This window comes from Pithys albifrons, chromosome 13 (genome assembly GCF_047495875.1).
Source record: "Pithys albifrons albifrons isolate INPA30051 chromosome 13, PitAlb_v1, whole genome shotgun sequence".
NCBI lineage: Eukaryota > Metazoa > Chordata > Aves > Passeriformes > Thamnophilidae > Pithys > Pithys albifrons.
The window spans coordinates 9,568,731-9,592,526 of NC_092470.1; the positions used below are offsets into that span (position 1 = coordinate 9,568,731).

Here is a 23,796-nt window from a genome sequence, read left to right on the forward strand (position 1 = left end):
CAGGGCAGGAGGTGAGGCTGGGCCCAGCTGTGGGCCCGGAAGCCAGCGGGATGCTGGAGCTGCGGGGCAGGGCATGCTGGAGCAGCTGGGTAGAGGATGCTGAAGAGGCTGGGCAGGGGATGGTGGAGCGGCGGGGCAGGGGATGGTGGAGCGAGCCGGGCAGGGGATGCTGGAGCGAACCGGGCAGGGGACGCTGGAGCGAGCCGGGCAGGGGATGCTGGTCCCCACGGTGTGCGTGCTCGGGGCTGGGCAGCATCCTGTCCGGCCTGGACGTCAGCGAGGAGGGGAGGGGGAGCACGGGCCGGCTCCGGCGCCGTTGCTGAGGCAGCAGGAGCCTCGGCAGCATCCCTGAGAGCCGGGCAGGCAAACTCCTCCCTCCCGCTCTCATCCCCGCTCTCCCTGCTTCCTCCGCAAAGATGGCAACCGAGGGGCTGCACGAGAACGAGACCTTGGCATCGCTGAAGAGCGAGGCCGAGAGCCTGAAGGGGAAGCTGGAGGAGGAGCGGGCCAAGCTGCACGACGTGGAGCGTGAGTGGGGCCGGGCGCGGGGCCGCGGGGAGCGCGGTGGGGGCGCGGGGGCCGCACCGCGGGCCGGGCCTGGCCAGGAGCGCGGCCGGAGCGAGCGGAGAGCGCTGCTCCAGCGCCGGGACACCGCTCGCTGCCGAGCCCGTGGGCGCCCGGTTGCGCTGCGCAGCCCTGGCGCTGGACAGGGGTCGGTGGGACTGCCTGGGGCGGGCCGGACCCCACAGCATCTCCGCAGCATCCTCGAGCACCGCGGCAGCCCGGCCGGGGCTGCGCTGCCTTCGGTGGGGGTGGGAGGCCGGGAGGGGCGGGGACCGTGAATTACCCCCCGTCGCAGCCCGGGATGTGTTTGCAGCGGCTCGATGTGGTACCAGAAACAAAGATTAACCCCAGTCGTGTGGAAGTTGGTAGGAATTTGCTTTAGTGAGGCCCGGATTTCACCCAAGGTGTGGAAGGGCTTAAAAAGGAGCACCGTTTCCTAAAAGAGCTCCTCTGCCCCCTCTTCCCCCAGGGAAACAACTTGCAGGGTTGCAGTGCTGATTCAGAGGTGCGGGGTGAGTCAGTGCTGGAGCTGTCAATGCGTAACTCACCGGTATCAGCTGCAGTTTCAAGATCCAGGGATAACCTGGCAGAAATGACATGGCCAGACCGCAACCCTGCCCTCCTGCCATTCCCCCCCAGAGTTCAGGAATAATAGGCTAACCTCACTTTATGAAGCTCTTCAAATAGATAATAATTCACCTATCCAGACAAATAAAAATACTTTTATTTTCATAATTTCATTTTCATAATTACAATGATATAGTATATTGCACGTTTGGGTTTGTTTTTGTTTTTGTGTTTGTTTGTTTTTTAAAACATAGTGGGTCATTGAAACTTTTCTTTCCATCTGTTTTGATACCTTACACGTTGAAAAGGAATCTGAGCCTGTATCCAGTGATTTAGTTCCTCCTGTTTTCTAAGACTCAGGAACTGACAAACCTTTGTAGATTTCAGGTGGGGAAGGGCTAAAATGTTGTTGTTTTTCTGGAATAAATAGAGCATTTTCTTGTCTAAGTTAGACAATCATATGTTATATGAATGCCCTATTAATTGGAATTATTAAACAAATTGAGATAGCCTCACTACAGAAACATTACCATAAATCACTATATTCCTATAGTGTCAGAACTAGCAGGGCCTCTGTTTAACACACCTCTTAAAGAATATTCATAAACCCATTTTGCTCACACAGTTTTACGTATGATTGCAGTGATACCGTAACTCTGTGTTCCATTGAGAGTCATAGGATACTCATGTCTTTGTCATAAGTAAAATCTGTAACTTCTGTTCGAAAGCTCTTTTTGTGTAGCCATGACAGGATTTCTAAGACAAGTCTTAATCTGCTGTAGAACAATGCTCCCTTATGATATTTTATATCATGAATTCTGTATCAGAGCTTTTTTGTGCTTAAATTATTCCCGAGTACTATTTCTGCAGAGTTTGTAAGTTTCAGAATGAAGCATGTTTTCTGAGTTTGGATTGATTGATTGGGGTTTTTTTCCTAATCTAAAATTGCATCTTTCACATTTTTTTGAACATGATTTTCCCTCTGTGGTTCCCAAAACAAACAGCTGGCTGAAATAGGATTGCCCTTATTTGTTCAACTGGTTTTGAATATCAGCTCTCAAAAATGTGGACAGAGAAAGTAAATGCCAAACATGCATTTTATTTGCAATCTTACAATTCTAAGGATTCAATTTTAGGCATAGAAAAAGTTTGTTGTGTTTGTGCAATCCTTAAATTTTTAAGGCCAGATGGACCATTAGGCCCAACTGATTTCCTGCACAGCAAAGACCAAAGACCCAAAAGTATCTGCATCAAGCCCACACCTCCTATTCACACCAAACAATATTTTTAAGTAAAATAGGCAGTTTTATCTGGACCTCTGTAAAACTACTCAAGCTGCTTACTGGCTTTAGCTGATCTGCTTGTCTGAGTGCATGATTTTCAACTATCTTGGAACAATATTGAGAATGCTTAAAAGTAATTATCTGACTCTCAAAACTGTGCTAGGCGGGAGCAGGATTATTATGGCTGTGGTTGGAGATAAGCGTCCTCAGAGAATCACTGAGGCTAAACCAGATAATTGCACAGTCTCAGCTGCATTGACATAATGGAAACGCTTTGTCCATTGTCAGTGAAATATTTGTTTTTTCAGATATGTTCTGGACACAAGCATCTTTCCAGCTGCCATAATAACCTCCTATCCTGCGCTTTCATGTCTTTTGATTGAATCGTTCAGCAGGTTTCTACTGGCAATAGTAGGGGGAATGTATCTTTTCCTCAGTGGCTTTATATGGCAATTTCTCAGAAATCTGCTTCTGACCTATGGAAAAATTGTCTGAAATGGTGGGCAGCACTTGTCCTCTGGCTCGGTGAGACTGGCTGAGCAGAGATTTAAGGTGAGAACATTATTCTGGCACAGCTTGTGAGGCTGATGACTTTGAAAGACAACCCTTGAAAAGGTAATCAACTAGAAACCAGTCTCTGCCTTAGGCAGAAATTGCTTCCCTGACCCTGTGCCAGTGAATGGTCTCAAAGTTCGGGATTCCTGCTTTCTCACTGTCGCAGCCCTTCTTAGCCCATGAGCTTTCCAGCAGTCCTAGGAAAGTGATAAAGGGTGAAGTGGCAATGGAGCTCCAGAGCATCACCTACCATGGCAGATGCGGAGCTCAGTTTCCAGCTTGGCAGTACAAAGCTTAGTATTTCCTGCACTGGCTCATTAAAACATGTGAGCTTCAGCATTAATTTTGAAAGTTTTGAGTCAGGCAATGCCCCCATTGCTAACAGCAGCTGGACCATCTTAGGTGTCAGTGTGGACAAATACACAACACAGGGAAGTGCTGGATCCTACAGGACAGAGTACAAGATCCTACTAGTGCCGGATCTTTTCTAGACAGAGTAATTTTTATTTCTGGTCTCAGTCCCCTGCCTTAGGATCCCTACTCTGCTATGAGACTTGAAGTAAGTCTCACCCTCCCTGATGCTCTGTGGGAAGATATAATCATGGCCCTACTCAGCTCCATGCTGGATGAACATGCTGGAGCAGAGCAAATAGGTTTCCTCAGATGGCACTTTCTCCCAGACATGTACAGATGACCCCAGCATGAGGCATCAGGGTTACATGAGACACGTTTTAGTTGTGTCAGCTGCATGTCTGTGCAGCTTTATGTCAAAGTCAGTTTGCACAAATGGAAATGTAAATATTTTGGGGTTTTAAGAGTATCAGCTGAAAGTACTGCAATTAAATGAAGTATGAAAGAACTGACTTCTCCATCAGAGGATGCTACTCAGGAAAGTTGCTTGCCTGCCTTCTGTTTCTCTCGTTTGTAGAAGAAAATGCTGATCCTCCCATGAAGTCCTTGATGTCCGTAGATATTGTTGAAAAGTTGGGTAGTGCACTCTTATAGCAAATGCCAAGCTTCCTGCTCACTCAGAGCTATGTCCTGGCCCTGGAGGCTCCCCTGCCCACCAAAAGGGATGGTTCCAGTGCCAGTACCTGTGTCACACTCCATCACCACCACAGTGCTGAGAGCTGACTGCAGTTGAGAGTCCCACATCCAGAAAAACTGTTTTACTGTTGAAACTCTGGAGACCTGATGCCTATCCCCTTCTTCTGTAAGATTTTTCCTTCAAGTGCCAGTAGTGGTCTTCACTTCTGCTGAGTACTTTGGGGCATGTGTTGCACTGGAGGCTGTCTGTCCACTTTCAGGCCTGAGGATTTCCAAGTAGGAGGGGGAAAAAGGATAATTTTTATCCAGTTATACTTGTGCGTGATGGTCTGCAAGAGCTTCAGCTGCTACATCCCTGGAGTTCAAGCCCTGAGTGAATTCATCCTTATCTTTATCTGGTAAATACATTCATATACCACCCACCTTGGTTTTACCACCTGCTAGCTCTGAAGCAGAGTTCATTGCTTTGCACCATGGACTCAAACATCATGGATTAATTCCTCCAAGGGCATTATTCCTAAACATAGAGATTTGCCAGGGCAGAGCTTTGATGCAAGGCTCTCTAACCATCAGCTGTTTGCAGTTCATCAGGTGGCAGAGCGTGTAGAGGCACTGGGCCAGTTTGTGATGAAGACCAGGAGGACCCTGAAGGGCCATGGAAATAAAGTTCTCTGTATGGACTGGTGCAAAGACAAGAGAAGAATTGTGAGCTCTTCCCAGGTATGCTGTTGTGCAGATGTTTTTCAAAGGTGCTGTTGGGCAGTATACAAATCCGGCTGTGCTGTGTGCCACTCTTTGCGGGTTATACCTGTAAGTAGTTTAAATGTTTCCAAGATGCCCTAAAAGAAGTTCATTGGCAATGTATTTGTTCAGAAAGCATAAATCTAAATTTCTGATCATTGCTATACCTGGTGTAATTAATACCCTGAATTGTCGTTGTCCAGTCACACACAGTTCCCCCATATTCCATACTATAATACAAAATAGAACTCAAGTGAGGCCATTTTTATTTCCTTGTTCTTTATATATGAAATATTTAGTAATTTTTTTCAGATTACAAGTTCAGAGAAAATAATCAGGAAAAGAGAAGGGAAGAAATGTTGATTCTTTTAGAGATTTCTGTGCACAGAAATTTCTTCTGCACTCTGTGATTGGTGTGACCTTGAAAGCCTGAAACATCCTGCCAAAATTACTGCATTTAGTTGGGCATTTTGAGAAACAGTCCTAACACCTGCTCAAGACCAGTCTCTTAAGCTGGAGGAGGTAATGAGATAATTACTTTCTAGATCCCCTGGTTCTTCCTGTGCCCAGTATGGTAGTGAGTGAGCTTGTTGCATCTCACAGCTGTTCATTGACCTACATGAAATCTGTCAGGGGTCTCACTTGAGGGATAAAAATAGGCAATCTGCATTGCAAGCCACCTTCATTTACTTTGAGTTTTTACCATTCATGGTGATCTCAAGAAAGACAATAAATAATTAGTGTCACTTTTAAAGTAGTTTAATTGTTAGTCTGTAGATCAGAAACCTGGACAGGCAAGTTGAAATGTATTTTTTACTCTGTTTTAAGAACTGTATAAGTCCAAGTGCAGAACCCTGTAAATCCCACTAAAAGGGAAGGGAAAAAAATTGAAAAAACAGATTGGTATTTTAAGCCAACACGAATCATCCCTGTGAGGAGGAGATACCCTTTTCTTGTGGTAGATACAACTGACACTACTTAGGAGTGTCTCCTCGATGCTTCCCTGTGACCACGGTGCTGTTGTTAAGATGGAGACAAAAATTTCAGGCCATAACAGACTGGGGGATGGAAGTGAGCAATGACATTTTCCCCAAAGTGGGAAGCAGGCTTACAGCCATGTGTCTGTGAGGCCTCAATTTCTCTCTCTCTCTGCTCTTTCATTTAGGATGGGAAGGTGATTGTGTGGGATTCATTCACTACCAACAAGGTAAGTGAAACTTCAGCAAAATTCAGATTTCTGTACCCAGGGAAATGACAGTGGGATGAGATGAAGGGCCCACAGGTGTCACAGCAGGCAGCAGGATGATGGGATAATAGGCAGACCTCCACCAGCACCTCAAAACAAGGAGCTCAAGGCAAATGACCTCCTTTGACCTGTCTCTAAGCAAAGTCATGGTCTCTAGCGGGTGGCTCTAGTCCAGCCCCTTGACTGATAAGGGAGGACTCCTGGCTAGGGGCAAAGTCTAGCCAGCAAAACAGAGGTCGCTCCTGAGTAACCACTGTACCAGGTGTCCTGTGTGATCACCTGGGATCCTTCAGCTGTGGTGTTCACTGTGAAATTGTGCCACTGCTGGGCTGCCTCATGGCTCCCTGCACCACACAGATGAGAAAAAACTACATATTTTTAACTCACTTTTTCATGTGCAGCAGTGGAGACCTATTACAGCACTGAATAACCTGAATAAAATGTGCTCTGTGATCAATTAGGGGCTCTTGAATAAGGTGGAAAGTGTCAGAGAAGGAGTAGTCATCTTCCTGCTGCTCTTCTGAGTTCTGCAGTAAGGGTTGTCCCAGCCTTATATGTGAGTGATGGCTGGGAGAAACACCTGTACCTTTCACTGACCCTAAGAATGTCTCACAGAAATACTGAACTTATTACTCTACACTGTTTTCCCTGCACTGATTAGAGAAACAGTGAGATTCCAGTCTAAAGAGGTGCTGTGTTTCAGGAACATGCGGTGACGATGCCATGTACCTGGGTGATGGCATGTGCATATGCCCCATCTGGATGTGCCATAGCTTGTGGGTGAGTTCCCAGTTTCCACAGCTGCTTACACAGAGAAGTTTGATTTCTTGTGGTGTCCTGGTGCCTTCAGAAGCTTACAGATAGAAGTTTGCATGCTGTGATTGTGGCACAATCCAATTGTGGCACAATTGATTGGAAGGACTACATTCAGTGTCTCCGATTCTATTCCTATAATGGCTTGTATACATTATCTCCACTGACTTCAGTGCAATAACATTTGTTGTGTAAGCATGGAAAATAATCCTCTTTCAGCATTTATATCATGGGTTAGGAATTCTGCACGCGTGCAACTTCCCTGTTCCAGTGTGGTTGTCTATGTTGAATATATCTTTTAAAGGAAAGAAGTTTTAATCCTGTTGTTACTTTGCATTCATTCTTCGAAGACATGGAGGTTCATCATTAATGATTATCAGTATGTGAATAGATCTTGCTAGGATGGGGTGGGGAGAAGAAACCCCATCCTTGATTAATATTCTACAAGTTTTTCTTGGAAGGCTCGGGTTTGAAAATAGTTGAGTTTATGCAGGGGAAAAACAAAGAGATGAAATGTTGGCAAAACATCTTTTAAAAAGTGGCTGGGTGGATCAGACAGACAAAGCAAGCTTGGGGTGAGAGAAAGGAACAAAGAGAGACTTCACTTTGCAGCTTGCAAATCTAGAAAGCAGCAGACTGAGACAGACAAGCAGACTCCATAATCATGTGTGGAGAGCAAGTCTGGAAACTCTGTTTTTGGCTAAAACTTGAAGAATGTCAAGAAATCTCTGTCTTCACACATATGAGAGACAGGGAGTGCACATATGCATTGCACTACCTAATTCTGTATTTCAGTTGTGCTGTCAGTTAAATGCTGTCCATGTAACGTAAGGCACAGGACCAGCAACTGATGGTGTACCAGGGCAGGGCTGATCTATCATGGCTCTAGGAAAGGGTCAGACATAAGTCAGACCCTTTTGAAATGAGTCTTATATCTGACACAGCTTAACTGGTAGAGCTGTCCAGGAGGGACACACCAGCTACAGAGAGGTCAGTGCTTCTGTTGCCTGTTTTCCAAACTCTTCTGAAAGCCCTGTCTTCACACTCACTACTTGCTATACTGTCACTTCATAGTTAGATGAAATTTATTAAGATAGGTCAATAACGATGCTTAAATAGTGATCTTTGCATTGACAGATGTCAGCAACAAAATGGCAGTTTGGCTGTGTGTGAAACATTAATCCTGAGGTGACTGCTGTCACCTCCCAGTTTGTACTTTCGTGAGGTTTCATTCAGTGCCATTTATAAACTCGATAAGGGTAAAAAATACTGAGGCGCAGCTGTTCAAGTTCTGTAAAGCAGCCAGGCTGGTGAGGCAGCTGGGGCTTCCCTGCACAGGGAGATCCCACACAGCACAATACAGGGAAGTCGGTACTTGTAAGGGTTTGGCAGCGCAGCACTGACAGGTGGTTTCCTTCTTATCACCACTTGCCTTTTGTCGTTACAGTTTTAACTAATTCTCCTCTTTCTGTTATTGCTATTATTACTCTCTTCAGTGGATTGGACAACAAGTGTTCTGTGTACCCTCTGACATTCGAAAAAAATGAAAATATGGCTGCAAAGAAGAAATCGGTTGCAATGCACACAAACTACTTGTCTGCCTGCAGCTTCACTAACTCAGACATGCAGGTAAACGCATTCCCTACTCTCTGCTCACCATCAGGTAACATGAGCTGCACTCATACATGGTGCACGTAATGTTCCTTGCTCCTGGGGCAGCCAGGGCCATGTCCTGCTCCGTGCAGGGGCTGCTGGAAAATCCTCACAGGGACTAGTGAAGACATTGCAAAAGCTGCTGTAAGGAAATGTTCGTCACAGCCCATGGCCAGGGTGTTGTGCCTGCACCCAGTAAAGGCCTGTCTCTTCTGCAGAGGAGCTCGCTGTGTGCTCTCTGCTCACCTGGTCTGTGCCAGTGTGTGCTTTAGGAGCTCAGACTATTACAAATAGTTAAAAACACCGTTTGTTTAGGACTAGTTGGGTACGTGCTATGCCAGCTGATAGATACTGTGTTGTCTTGCCTGCTTTGTCCTGGACATCCGGACAACTTTCATTTGCTTTCATTCTTAGTATTTTTTATTTGTACCAAATGATACATTTGAGCTGAAGGATGGACCCACAAGGCCATTCCTGTTGTCTGTACATGCAGGGGTGTGTTCCTTGAGGGAAAGGAGTGATGCTGTCCCCATCTCACAAAAGTGGGGTAGAGCACAGAAGCCCCACAGTGGGAGGCTGTGACAGAACCAGGAACTTAATGCAGATCTTCTGAGACCAGGCCAGATTTCCTCTGTAGTGAATATCTCAAAGATCTCTTTCTCCAGGAACACAGAAGATGATGAAAGGAGCCAGGATAATCCCCTTGTCCTCTCTGTTTTCTGAATTTAATTAAAGGTCTGCTCAGTGCGGCTCTGCAAACAAGTGGCAGAATGGAGTATTTTCATTGCTCTCAGTGTCAGCAGAGCTGCTGGGAAGGGATTACCATGTCCCCTTCTTCCAGATATTTGGAGCTCTTCTGAAGGAAATGTCAGCACTCATTGCTTCTATTTCAGGACATGTGAAGCCCAAGAGTATGTTGTTGTTTGTCGCTCTCTGGTTTCTGTAATGACTCTGAGGTGCTAATTTAAGTCCATTGCCATGGAAACAAGTGGTGGAGGTACCCAGAGCTTAAGCTTGCTTAGCCCTGACCTTACTGTTCAGGAACCCTGCTGAATTAGAGCAGTCTAAATTAAGTGGAATGTTTTCATGAGATATAAAACCAGTTTTCTCTTTTCTTCTCCATACCTAAATGCATTGGGATTAAATTGTATGATAGGAAAAATAGCAATTTATTTTTCATAAAGTATGGTCTTTTTTCTCCATATTAAATACAGCAAACTACATTGATATTGAAGGTAATGTACAAGTACTGTTAGATAATACCACAGTGGATTAAGGTGCTTTATATTTAGTGATTCAGAGATTTTTCTAAAGTCTTTAAAAAGAAATTTTAAAAAATCATTTAGGGCACTGCATGTTATTGAAACAAATACAAGCAAGTGGGTTGGCCAAGCTTCTGTTAGGACACTGTTATATAGGAGATCCTAGAGAATCCCAGATTTCTTATCTTTTTCCATTTACATAAAGGTCTCTTAATTAAAACTGTACAGGAACTCTTGAGAGTGCACAGTGAACCAACCAAGCACATTGTGCAGGAGCTTTCCCAGCTGTGTGCAGTGCAGTTCTTGTAACCAGGGGATGTGGTGCCTGTCCAGGAGCAGTTCCAGCATGAGATGGAGGTGTCCCCTCCAGCTCCCACTGCTAGGTGCTGTCAGAGCTGCTGCTCTGCCTTGGCTGCTTTCTTAAACTACAGCTCTGTTTTCCCTCAAAGGAATGAAAGACTGGGGAGCAGTTTAGGGGTTGATGTGCCCATGGGCATCTGGAAATGCAGTGAAAGAGAGGAAATCTGGGAGTGATTCATCATTGATTAAAGGCACTCTCAGGCTGTGTGTGTGCTGAAAGAAGGGATACCACTCTTGCTCCTCATCAGGTTCCCACCTGGGCCAAGACAAGTGCTGACCTGCAGAGCTGGGTGACACATGTACCTTCTTCTCAGTGCCCCAAATCAGTCTTGCTTGAGAGAGCTTCCCCCTCCTCAGTTAGCAGAGCCAGTAAGCCTCACTTCCTAAATTAGGTATATGCAGCTCTGCAGTGTGATAATGCTCTCCACGTGACAATGCTCCATGTGTATTAATAGCAACAGTTAATTGGGATCTCAAGTGTTTTGCATAAGGCAGGCAGCCATGCTCCAGTGTGGCAGGGCTGAGAAGCAAGATGAGTCCCCTGGTGGTGGAGGAGGTGAGAATGGCCCCTCTCCCCTTGCTGCTGTTCTCAGTCCCGGTGCCTGTTCTCCTGGAGAGCAGGGGTTGTGTCCGTGCTGTCCCCTGCCCTGTGAAAGTGCTGCCTTTTGCTGCTAGGCAAAGCAGGATTCCCATCCACTGCTGTAGTAGCCCCTAGTGCAGCAAGCCAGAGTCTAACAGCAAGGGTTGCTAATTCCCTCCTGGTTTTAGATTTTCAGAGTTGGTTTAGTTTTCAATAGCAATACCCTGAAGTTGAGCCCGTAACATTCTTCTTTAAGCATTAGCTGGAGCTACGAGTTGCAAACAAACTCTTTCCTTCCACCTTTAGCTACTCCTATTCCCCTCATATCTTTCTTGCACAGTATTACAAGGCAAATCCTCAGAGCTGAAAGGCTTCATTCCTCAGCCAAGTACAAATATTTCTCAGAATAGAGAAGTTCATTGATCCAGACTCAAAAGCTGGCCAGAAAGACAAGTCAGGACTTTCTTCTGCTATTATCATCTGAGAGCATTAGTGTCTCTCTACTGCAGGATTCGGAACAGTCTGTTCTGTAGCTTTTCAGACCTCTGTTTACGGGAAGAGTTTTTGGAGCATCTGTCAAACATGTTTAGTGTTTAACCTTTATGCAACTCTGTGAACCAGTTTGTAACTGTGTGATCATTTTCTTCTTGAAGAGTGTTTTGTTTTTAACTTCTGACTACCCACTGGGATCTCTTGAGTTTCCTCACCAACCCTGAGAATAAGCTGTGTACAAAACTGGGAGCCCTCCTTCGTTCACCCTTTCCTTCTTCCATGCCAGTGCACAGGAACCCTTTCAACCTGCAGAATTTGTGATTGCATAACAACTTCGGGTGCCAAGGGGAAATTTTGAACAATTGAGCATCATCAGGATTTAGCCACAATAACAAGCTCTGATCACATGTGCTTTCTAGAAGCACTGTAGCAGATGGGAAGCTGTGAGCTATGTTCAGTCAGTGTCTGTTCAAGCCCTTTCACACACAAATGGTTTTGGACAAGTGAGAGCTGATGGACTTATCAAACAACTGTCTAGACAGGCTTACTTTCCTTTCAGTAAATCCATGTTTTAAACCAAATTAATTGGGTTTAACCTGACTATTTCAAGCAGAAAAACACCCCAAACATTAAAGCGTTAAACAGGTATGCTTAGCTCCAAAAGTTCTTCCCTTTGCTGGGTTGATTTCCAGCAGCCTAAATATGGACAGGGTTAAATACAGGGGCAGACAGAAATATCAGTATGGTTCTACCTCCTTCATGGAGAATAAGGAATTGCCAGCATGTACTTAGTGCCATCAGTTCTACAAACTCCACTGCACAAACAGGGCCATTATAGAAACATTGTGTAGGTATAGTGGTGTCAATACAGCTCTCCTTTCCACTCTTAACTTCTTTCCTTAAAATTAAAAAGCATAAAATTTACTTCATTTCACATTGGGTTTATGGTTTTGATTTATTACATAATATTTCATTAAAATAAAGCTGTGCTGTGGTGTATGTGTAGAATGACAGTTGTTTCTTTGTAACTTGAAGGTCCACTGATGATGTTTGTATTGTGATTCTTCCCACAATCCTATAGATTCTGACAGCAAGTGGAGATGGAACTTGTGCTCTATGGGATGTTGAGAGTGGGCAGCTTCTACAGAGTTTCCATGGTCATGGAGCTGATGTCCTGTGCCTGGACCTGGCCCCTTCTGAAACAGGAAATACATTTGTCTCTGGGGTAAGCAGGAGCTTCCTGTCATAATATAAAATTAAGGAATATGGAAATGAAAAGGTAGCAAAGCAGGAGGCTCCTAATCTTATTGAGAGAGTGCTGGACTATATATTGGATGCCCCAGTGCAATCCATGCATTGCAAGCACATTTTCCAAGCTCGAGCAAATTAAACCCCTGACAGTGGGGTCAAACCCACCCAGCCAGTCTGACTGGAGTTCTGCTTACTTAGCAAGTTCCACCCCACACAAAAGCAATCCAGCTCAAGATCAAAACAACACCTCTCCCGGGAAGGGGAAGGCTCAGAATTAGAGCAGTGGGCTCCTACCACAGCAGAGGTGTGAATCCCTGTAGATAGGAGCCTGGGCTAGCAGAGGACTTTCCACACTTTTCTCCTTTCTTGTACCCAGCTCTCTGGAGCCACATGGGGCATGACAGGCATCAGGTTGTGCTCAGGGCATCGAAGTGGGGCTGCAAATAACATGTATGTCACTATGTCCCTCAACCACTCCCCAGAAATCAAGAGGTAGCATGGACACTGGCAAAACCCTCATGCAAGTTGGAGCAGGGAGATGAGGTGTGGCCACATCTTCAGCTGTTGCTGAGTTCTCTGTGCCTTCCAGGGCTACCAGAGGCATTTAAAGCCCCTTCATCAGTCAAATGCTGCCTGCTCCCTGTCCTGGCCCAGAGGAACACACAAGACTCACTGGGACTGCAGGACTGGTCTGGGAAAGTACCCAGGCGTCTTCCAGATCTTGTCCTGCTGCTGAGGGATCTCTATTCCCAGGCAGCTGAGCCATTGGCACACAGCCTGGCAGTGAGGCAGGCAAGGCATGAAGGTGAGTGGGTTGAGGCGTTGCTCCTTTTCAAGGTGATCCTGGTCTTTCCCACATTAGAGATTGAGTGTGCAGATGAGAGCTGGCAGGAGCTGAGAGGTAGCCTCTCTTGCTGGAGGACAGGTTGCTACCATAACTTCGCTGAAGGTACCTGCTTTCTGAGCTGCACAAGCACTGGCCCAGGGTTGATCCTGTGCTTGATGATGGAAATTACCCTTGTGCCAGAAGGTGCCAAACATGAATTAGGGGTGCTTGGAGCCATGGTCCCATCCCTGCACAATAAACCCACATCTCTTCTGTTGTGGCTCTTTTATCAGTTTTGGCTGGCCCATCAGGAGCAGAGTGCCGCACATTGGCCCAGTTTGCCTGCTGCTAGCACAGCTGCTCTGAAGCGTGACTGAAAGCTAATTCCATCCAAGTGCATTACTTCTCTCGGGTTTTCCTGTCACCAAGTTTGCTTCCCAGAAAGGATAGATTCATTCTCCCTGGGAACAGCTCAGCTTATTATAGGGCAAAGAATCACTAAGAGAATATGTCATACTTGTGTTGATACAGCAGCTTGGGCATGTCCGTGCTTACAGGCACTTGCTTAATTCATCAGATGCAAAACACCACTTCAGTGAAGATCTGTCTTACATTGTGGTGATGCAGGTACAGGCAGAACAATGCAACCTGAAGGTATGGTGGCATGGACAGACTCCCTGTATGCTGTGCCTCCATAGTACGGTAACCTTGAGCTGGAATAAGCAATGTCAATACATCAGCATGCAGGCTGGGTGCTGTTACATTTAATGACTTAAATGAAAATTCCAGCCCTCCTGGGTGAGCTCAGGGATGCATCCCAGGCTGTTGTGCTCAGTGCCCTCTGAGCGCTGCTCCTTGGGCCAAGTTGGATATCACTCAAGGGACCATCTCTCTGAAGGTGGTTGCTGATTTCTCCTACAAAACCTTAGGAGTTAAAGAACCAGCTTGTCAGATTGGTCATATCCCCAAACTCCCAGAGAGGTCAGTAAGAACAGTGCACATGGAAACGATATGAAGGGCTGAGCTTGGGCTGTGGTAGGACTTGAGGGAAATATACTGAGTCCAAAATAATTCTCTATCCTGTTTGGTTTCCCCTGTGCAGAAACCACAAGTTGGTGCAAAGGAACATAAATAATGACATCATTAGCAAAAGCAATGGAGTTTCATTTTAACAACAAAATTTAAAAAAAGAAGAGAGATAAATATGTGAATTGTGAAGAGATTGTTTAATTTAATTAGCAATCATATTTTATTAAAATAAGTAACATGTGGCATGGTCTGCTGGGCAGGGTGCTCTGGGTCAGCAGAAGCAGCAGCCACCTGGTCTGCCCTGTGCTTGCCACACAGTCTCAGAGAGGCAAAGCCCCCAGAGCTGAGCTTGTCCATTACCTACCCCTCAGAAGGGGCAGATTTATTAAAATCTCCCATCACTCTAAAACAAAAGACCGTGGCCTTTTTGCTGTCACTGTGACAGCAGTGAGACATTGCAGCTGAGAACATGAGCCTATGAGATGGTTCCTGCCTCAAGGACATTGCAGATCACATCATGGGCCGAGGTCCTTGCCCACAGCATTCAGGGTGCTGAGCACCGAGTGTTAAGAGATCTTTTCAAAGCACAGCTTGATGATGAGATGAAGTGCTGCTATGCTGCTTTTCTCATTCCAGCCAGGACACTGAGCATATGGGTGCAGAACCCTGCCAGGTGTTAACTGTGGTGGGGGACTGGGCAAGAGCCCCTCCAGATGCACTTAAATAATTTGCTGTTTCAGTGTATGAAAATAATTCGTTATAAAACTTTTATTGTTGGGTATTAATTTGTTATATTTGTTAAGTGCTAAGGGAAGGAATGTTACGCAGCTCTGTGACATGGTGGGGCTGCAAACACAGGTAGGGCAGCAGCACAAGCAGAGCAGGGCTGTGAGTGCTGATCAATGTGGGGTTGCCTGTGCAGACAACCCAGTGCTATCTACACCCAGCTGTCCTGACGTTCCAGCCTCCATGATGTACTCTGCTCCCATGTGCAACTGCACCAGCTTGGGGGTACCACTGCAGGCAGTTCCGGGGCTGCTCTCCTGGTTAAATCTTCTCAGAGCTTTTGAAAGTAGCTAGGCTTGATGACAAATATCAGATACATGAGGGTTGAATGTCACCATTTGCACAACTGTAGTGATTTTTGTTTTGTCTTATTAGGGATGTGACAAGAAAGCCATGGTTTGGGACATGCGGTCTGGTCAGTGCATCCAGTCATTTGAAACCCACGATTCAGACATCAACAGTGTCAGGTCAGTTTGTTTCTGGGAGAGGACACGTTTGCAATGTTGAGCAATGTGCTGGTTCTATTTTTGAAGTCTGACCTCATCCAAGTAATGTAATGTGTTCTGGTCTTCTTTCACTTGTGCACAGATATTATCCAAGCGGAGATGCTTTTGCCTCTGGTTCAGACGATGCCACGGTATGTTAATTCAGCAACCTAATTTAGGGAAATCTTGTTACTTCCCAAGTCAGATTTTCCTAGAAGACTAGGTCACATCCACAGAGGACTTTTAGTGACTAAACTGGGCCTGTGACACTAAAGTTGCAGAAATAATAATCCTATATTAAATACTATATATGTTATAGGGAAAATCTAGTAACACTGTAGGTCACTTCTGCAAACTTGCCTACATGAGGTACTGTCCAAATACTCATTTCAGATTTTCTGTGTTTGAAGTTTCATGACTGAAAATAGTTGTCTTACTGGAAGATATTTGTCTTCATGTAACTGTTTGTCACAGCATGGGAGGAACCAGCTGAAACGCTGAAGCTTGTGTCGGGAGAAGCAGCATGTCCCAGCAAGCAGAGGGGCTGTGGGCTCAGCACAGATCAGGGCAGGTGTGGGCACCTGGGACTACAGCCCCAGGGCTGCCTTGGCCGCATTCATCTCCCTGTAGGCCTCACTGCCAGGGCTCATCACTGCAGTAAGTCACTGTATTCAGGTCATCCTAGATCACACAACAGTAGTTAACGGATCTTAATTATCTGTGAGCAATCTGCTAGGAGGGGCACAGAATGTATTGGCAGGCAAATTTGGTCAGCACAATGTATGCAAAATGGCATTTACCTCCTGGTGCCCTCCACCCCTGAGTGATGGCTTTCCCTGCAGCTGTGGGTCCCATGGGGGGCCAGGCTCTGCCCCCACCACAGCCCTGCAGGGACTGAGCTGGCAGTTAAGTGTAACTTGAGAGCAGATATTTGGGAGTTACTTGGCACCTTATTTCTTCTGTTTATTCAAACATCACACTGAGTTGGGTGAGGGTGAAGACTTTATCTCAAGCATTCTGCCGTCAGAGCATGTTTTGAGTCTGCTCTAATACTAGCTAACTCAATAGAAACATTTCTTTTGTCGTCATTGGGTGTGGAGACCTTCCAAGATTCTTCTGGAGAGAATGTGCCCTGCTTTTAGGTCTTAAAAACTGCGATTATAAATTAATACGTCTAGCATTGTGGTGAGCCCAGCTCTCTGCTTACTTGGATGGGGTACTGTGAGCTCTTGAGATGCTGAGGGAGTGACAGGGAGAAATTTTCCATCATTAAATTCCAATGAGAGCACTTTCTTTTTATGCCCGGTATCACAGGCTCTTATTAATTTATTTAATGGGGATTTTATTTCTTAACTATTCTTGACACCCGTGACTCAAGCAGGAGAATGGGAAATTCCACCTCTGTACTTTTGACAGAGGTTTTGGCAGTTTCCATCTACCTCATTCTTTGAATGAATATGTTGGTGTTTTCAGTGTTACACACTGGTATCCTTGACCTGATTTATATACTTGGGAATTTTGAGGAACAGATAATCCTGGCTGTCTGGAGGTAAAACATAAAGGTGTGCTGACGTGACAGTGCTGTCACCTGCAATGACCCCAACTCCCTATCAGGACAGTCTGATGAAATGATTCATCAACGTGGAGCACTGGGAGACCTGGACTTCACACACCTGGCAGCTCCCCACTGCCCTGCAAATGAAACAGCCTCTTTATGTGCAGGCTTGAATACCAGCCCTTTTTCAATAGTAAAGTCTTAGTCTTAGCAAACCCATCTGACCACAGTTTGCTTAAGCTTAACTTACTGAGGAGGTGTTTCAGTTCATATAGTCTCAAAAATGCATTTTGATTTCAGGGCTAGGAGACTGCCTTTCTGCATGGCAGTGTAGTCTGATACATTATTTCCATGTTAAACGAGCCAAAGTTTGCTGGCAAATGATAAAAACAGGAAGTATAGGTTGTTAGAGGTGGTTTGGGATTTTCCATGAGAAATGAAAACCAAAGATCTGTATAAAAATGTATTATTTCACTTGAATTATTTTCCCGTAGGTTTTTCAGACAGAGAGGCCTCACAGAAGGGCAGGGACTGTTTGGTATCCTGGCTTACTCAGAGCAAAGACTACCATCTTTATTTGTCTTTCTTGTATATGTTTTACACTGTGATTTTATAGCCTCGTTAGTTTGTGGTCCATGTTCTCAAGGATGATTAGAGATTTGATCCACTGTCTCCCAGACTCCAGCTGTGGCTAAACTGTTGTTGCAGGATGCCCTAATATGTATGAAACCACAGAGGGGAAGCCAGAGGTTGTGGGGGCTTCCAGTGGGCAGCCATGGTCCAAAGACCACCACTCATCTCTTTATAGCATGACAGGCAGGAGGCTTAGAGAAGTGGTTTAAAAAGCAAGTTCTTCTCACAATTTATACAAAACAGCCTTGCGTTGCTTAGATCCCTGTTAAAGGAGTCTCAGTAACAGCAGGCAGAAATAGCAGAAGGAAAGAAGCCAAGCAGCCGCTTCCTGTGATGCCTGTTAGGCTGCGCCTCCCACTCCCAATTTTTCAAAATATTTTAGTCAGTGCCTCCAGCCTTTACTGAGGCATGTGTGTTGGTTTTGTTTCAATCCTAGTGTCGTTTATATGACCTTCGTGCAGACAGAGAAGTAGCAATTTATTCCAAAGAGAGCATCATTTTTGGAGCATCCAGTGTGGACTTCTCTCTCAGTGGTGAGACTTGAACTTTGGAGGTTATCTTAGTGCTGAGATTTGAGGGGAACTGTGAAAATTTTCAGTTTCATTTGATAAAACATTTGTTATTAAAAGTTACCAAAAATACTAAGTACTAAAAGAAACATTTAATGCATGGAAGCATTTTTCTGCCTCTGTAAAAATAATTACTCTTTAAATAACTTAGCTGGCTATTGCTCCATTGTAGTGATGAAAAGTATTTTCCTGGCCCTACTGAAGGCAGAAAATATTTTGCCATTAACTACAGCTGGGCTAGAATTTCATAATAATGATGAAAAACATTTCAAAGGAAACATGAAATGTAACTAAACTATTAAGTGCACTTACATAAATTGTTTTTAAAAGGATAATAATAAATGATTAATAGTAAAAATATGTTAATGGGGCAGGAAAAAAAGAGACATTACCACTTTTCATTACAGATCATGAGGCATGAGCTCGAGTCTTCTCTGCTGCCCCAGGACAAATGCAGAGCTCCCCCAGTCACCCTGGGTGGGGTTGAGTGGGTGGTGAACCTCAGCCGCCCCCCCCACCTCGTGGAACTGAGGCATATGTCTCTGTCATGATCACAAGCACCACAGCTTGTCCAGTTAGCACTTAATCCCTTACCAAATTGTCCATTAATCATTCAACCATTTGTATTCAAATTCTTGTGTAAAGACTGAGCAAAGTATTATGACACTGCAATAGCTGTTGAAATGCTCTTCAGTCTGTCACGATTTGGAGTAATTCCCCCATCTGTAATAACTGAACACATTCTAAGTAATTTAAAATTTACTGTGTTTTTAACTAATTGACTTTAATTGTTTCAGCATTTAGTGTGGACAGCTCAGCAATGGAGCGGGACTGCCCACAGGAGCACAGATAGTCTGGGGGAAGCAATGGTCAGAGGCTGGCATGGGCGAGGGGGGTTGTGGCTCACTGGGTGATGAAGGTCCTCCAGAAGGGCCTTGCTGCAGCCAAGGCACATTAAGACCTCACTGTGTAAATCTCTTTCTCTCTGTAGGTCGCTTGCTGTTTGCAGGCTATAATGATTACACCATAAATGTCTGGGACGTGCTGAAAGGGTCCCGTGTATCCATTCTGTTTGGACATGAGAATCGTGTCAGCACCTTGCGGGTGTCTCCCGATGGGACGGCGTTCTGCTCAGGCTCCTGGGATCACACTCTCCGAGTAAGTGCTGGGAGCACCCAATTTGGGTGCTTCTTTCTTTCTTTGATTGTTCAGTAGAAAGGGGTGAGGGGGGGAGGGTTGTTACGGGAAAACTGACTCTAGAGGAGCTAAGAAGGGTACAAAAAGAGAGTGTAAAGCATGAACAGGAAAGCCAAATAAAAATCCCCATGAAGTGCTAGCAGAACTGTTAAGTTTTGAACTTACAGGTTAAATAATATCATTCCTGCTGGTACTCTGTGCCACTAACCAGATTGCCTTGCCAAATTTTAATTAAACGCTTGATAGAAGAGTTAATGTCCTAAACAATTGTTCAACTGTCTTTCCTTCTACAGATCTGGGCTTAACCTGAAATCCCATATGCAGAATCAAATGAAGACTGAAACCCTGGACTACAAAAGCTGCATAAAGAAGCCGTTCCTCGAAAGCAAATATTCACTACATTACAAAAGAGTGACACTGAACCCACAGATTAAAACAACTAGGTAGAAAATGTAGTCTGCTTCAACACATAGCAAACATCAACTTGTAGTAAAATGAAATGGTTTAAATTCTGTTTTGAAACTATTCTTTTATTAGACATTGTTTAGTTAATTATAAAGGGACTTTTCTGCAAAGTCACCTGTATCATAGAATTGACTATTTCAGTGCACATTGTGTATTTATCTGCATGAATTGAAATCCTTTTTAAAGTAAAAAAAAATTCTGATTTTTATCAGGATGTAGCATAAGGCTTTGGAAACATTCCGTAGTAGCATATTGAATTTTGGTGTTGAAAAGTGGGAAGAAAAACAATTCTGATACTTTATGATGGTGTTATGGATGACTGAACCTTGGTGGTAAGTAGAGGAGCAAAGGACCTACTGTGAAGGTACTGGCTGCTGTCATAAAAATGTATTTTTTGTACAGAAAAGAAATCCTTTCAATCCCTGTTTTTCCTACTGTCCTTTTAGATAGAAATAAGTATTTCATCTCTGTTACCTAAATATAAAGAATCTAAATATATACAAACTGATAAACAGCAAAGGGGAGGGATATAAACATGATTTACGTAATCATGAGGTAATACTTAACCAGTAGTTTCTTAGAAATTTTTAATTGTATCACTTGGTGAGTGAATTTTCTTTTACTTAAAAAATACTACATGCTAAGCACTAAGGGATACTACACACTAAGCATTAAGCACCTTTATACCGATGGTCAAATCTTTTCCGAGTCAGTCATAGTCATTCTGTGATCATGATTCTTACTTGCATTTTGAGCAGTTCATACCACTTTGGCAGGGCAATGTAGCTTAAATATATTTTAAGGCAGTATATGCCCATTTTATGGTCATTCTGCAATGTCAGAGCAGTGGAAGTTCATCCAAATGTGGGTCAAACCTTACAAATCAAATCATACAGTCCTTACTCTTTACAGTCATCTCCCACTGCCATGGATGAAGTTTTGTTCTAGGTGGACTTGAGAATGAATTACAGTGAGTTGTGGAAAACCTGCTGTGAGCCACAGTCCTTCCAATGTTTGATACTGTGCTGACCAGAGCACACGAGTCCATCTGATCCAGGAGCCACTGGGTTTAGGGAAGCAGGACAGCTGTCCACATTGCTGGCAACACCCAGCCCTCTGTGTGAGCATGGAAATGCCATAAAAATTGGCAGGACGATGCCATGCAGAGCTGGTGATGTAGAATCAAGATTTAATCAGATAAAAATGAGATACCATTAATTATAGAACCATTGTGAGATTATATCTGCTTTTATCCATTGAAAACTATTGGGAATAGAGTGTGTCAGCTCTGCTCATACCAACAGGTACTGAGTCTAACTTGAGCAGAGGCACATTGAGGGCAAAGGGCTGGAATAATGCTGGGGGCTTGCACAGTCTGGCTTTTGGAATGCCAGTGGTGAGATACAGGTCTGAAAATATCAAATACATGATAAATATTTAGATTGAAACAAGACAAAAAAAGCTTACTGATCACTGGAGTTATAAGTTTGATGATAATATCCTCACTCTGTTTGAAAGTGGAGTTTTTTACAAAAAAATTGTATTAGAAGTCTCCTCATTCACAAAAATGTTAGGTTCTGTGAATCCATAACCAATTATCCTAGGACACTGACATTTCAATATCAGCCTTCCATCCCTAATGGAATAGGTCAACTGTCTACACTTGGAAAAGTCAACTCTGATGCTTTGCAATATTTGTGGCAAACTATGCCTATAACAAACTGAATGCACTATGGAAATGTCATATAGAGCTCACTGTGCAATATTGAGTCAATACACTGTACACATTTGATCAGAAGACTAATTAATGTTTAGATAGTATTTATTGGCAAGATGTTTGTTTCAAACATACTAAGTTGTGTTGATATTTATGAACAGTCTAAATACAATAAATTGTATTTTACATATTGAGAACACGTATGTAGTAGTTTTTCCCATCAGTTAGGTACTTGTAATGGTAGCTATTTTATTTTTGTTTTGCTTTTCTTGACATTCACTTTTTGTACCATACAGCTTCTTAGCGATCATGTTTCCTGCAACAGTCTAGGGCAAAGTCCAGATCTACCAGAAAACTCCTTCTGGAATATCTTCTGGAAATACCCAAGGTGAGCCACAGCAACTACAAGTGAGCAGTCCTTGAAAGTACCTGAAACACCATCTGAGCTCCCTCTGCATTTACGAGGCCAGAATTCAGGTTGTTTTCCTGCTCAGAAGGATTACAGCTGATGTGATGCTTGCTTTCCAGATCCTTATTTCCATATCCAGGAACACATAGGAAAATGCAGAGTATGTGTTTGTGGGAGCACGGGATTCGCCTCGTGAAAGCTGAGTGCTGAAATGCTGCTGAGGGCTTGGGCTGCCACTGTTTGGATAAACCAGATGTGCACATCACCTTGAGATGCAGCAGTTCAGCTTTCTACCTTGTCAGGAGACAACGGCCCCTTGCCGGGGCCAGCTGTCCAGTGTAGGATTTGTTGTCAGCATGAAGGTGCTTGGTGGAAGTGCTCAGTTTGGATACTGAAAAAAGCACCTCTTTAATTTAGGTGCATAGTTTCATTTCCTCTTCTCTGAGGGGCTGGGGAAAGTGCTGAGCTAGCTTGCTCTGAGTGACATCAGTGCTCAAACTGCCACAGATCCAGTGAGAATGAGGCTGACATCGCATCTTGCACTTCTGTTCTTACATGGAAAAATCCCATGGTTCTTGCACTTCAGGGCTACTGTTTGTGGACTTGTGTGTTGCACTTCAAATCACCTTTTTGTTCCTGAGATGGTGGTGAAAGCATGAACCAGGACAGGCCTCAACTTCCCATCAGATAAATGACTCAACTTCCCATCAGATAAATGACGGATAGAGGAACAGGACACTGAAGTACCCATTGTGTTTCTTAATAAAGGCTGGCCAGGGAAGGTTTGGAAATCCCAGTATTTTAGACACCCCTTTGGTCTGTCAAGCTACTCCTGTCAGAAACACTTCTGTTCCGTAACATGGAGAGCAGGGAGCTATAGCTACAGCAGTCACTATCGGACGGCTCCATCCTGTTGAACAAAAATGTTATATAAACAGGAAGGGTGGAAAAGGATATTACTAGAGAGAGAGCAGCCTCTCCCTCTTGGTCTCCTGCTGTGAGGAATGCAATAGGAAATTCCTGCTCCAGGATTAACAATCATAAGGAAAAATAGTTTAAAAAGCATGTGTGTAAAGCTCTTGTGAAAAGTAAAGATATCATTCCAGCTACTGCTCTAGCACATAAATACAGACTATATTCCCCCCTTCAAAACAAAACAATAGCCAAATATGGGGATGTAAAACTAAGTTTGTTCAAGGAGCAATTCCAGTTCTTGACAGTGATCTGAGAAATTGCAACAGGATTGATTCCAACCATCTATTTTTAGATTTTCTAGCAGAGATATAAAATGGAGACAGCAGTAGCTCAGGGTAGGTGGAGTGAAACCAATCAGTCCTGTGGTGATGCATTGTGCACCTTGAGCCAGTTGTGGGATGATGGGTGACTCGGTCCCAGGCAGCTGTGGCAGTGCCTGTCCCAGTGTGGGCGCAGGGCTGTGCAGTGACAGTGGGTCACAGCTCCACTTTGCCCCAGGCCACCATCAGAACCTCACCTGCAAACCAGCACTGAGCAGGAAGCACAAGCTGGATGTACCCTGTCCTGGACCTGCCATCAGTCTTGGGGAAGTATTTATGGGAATCTCACTGGTCTGCAAAGTAGCTGATGGTACCCGGAGGTGTAATGGCACAGCAGAGATGCAGGGGAGGTGTCTCACTAGGATAGCTCTGTGGTGCCGTGCAAATGACACCACTTGTCCAGCGTTGTTCTCAGC

At 44.5% G+C, this 23,796-nt stretch overlaps 1 protein-coding gene across 2 annotated transcripts; it reads left to right on the forward strand.

The window, feature by feature from the left end:
- Positions 1-24: 24 nt before the first annotated feature.
- On the forward strand, positions 25-21,867 carry GNB5 (G protein subunit beta 5). 2 transcript variants are annotated; one of them, XM_071568641.1, is made up of 12 exons: positions 25-89; positions 417-528; positions 4,600-4,736; positions 5,923-5,964; positions 6,707-6,783; positions 8,313-8,445; positions 12,245-12,388; positions 15,431-15,522; positions 15,644-15,692; positions 18,165-18,261; positions 19,289-19,455; positions 19,788-21,867. In XM_071568641.1, exons 1-12 carry the CDS (start codon positions 51-53, stop codon positions 19,797-19,799), a joined length of 1,101 nt encoding a protein of 366 aa, XP_071424742.1. In that variant the 5' UTR covers positions 25-50; the 3' UTR covers positions 19,800-21,867. The 2 variants fall into 2 exon arrangements, with proteins under 2 accessions (XP_071424742.1, XP_071424743.1); XM_071568642.1 differs by lacking the exon at positions 25-89 and having other exon boundaries at positions 245-528.
- The last annotated feature ends 1,929 nt before the right edge of the window (positions 21,868-23,796 follow it).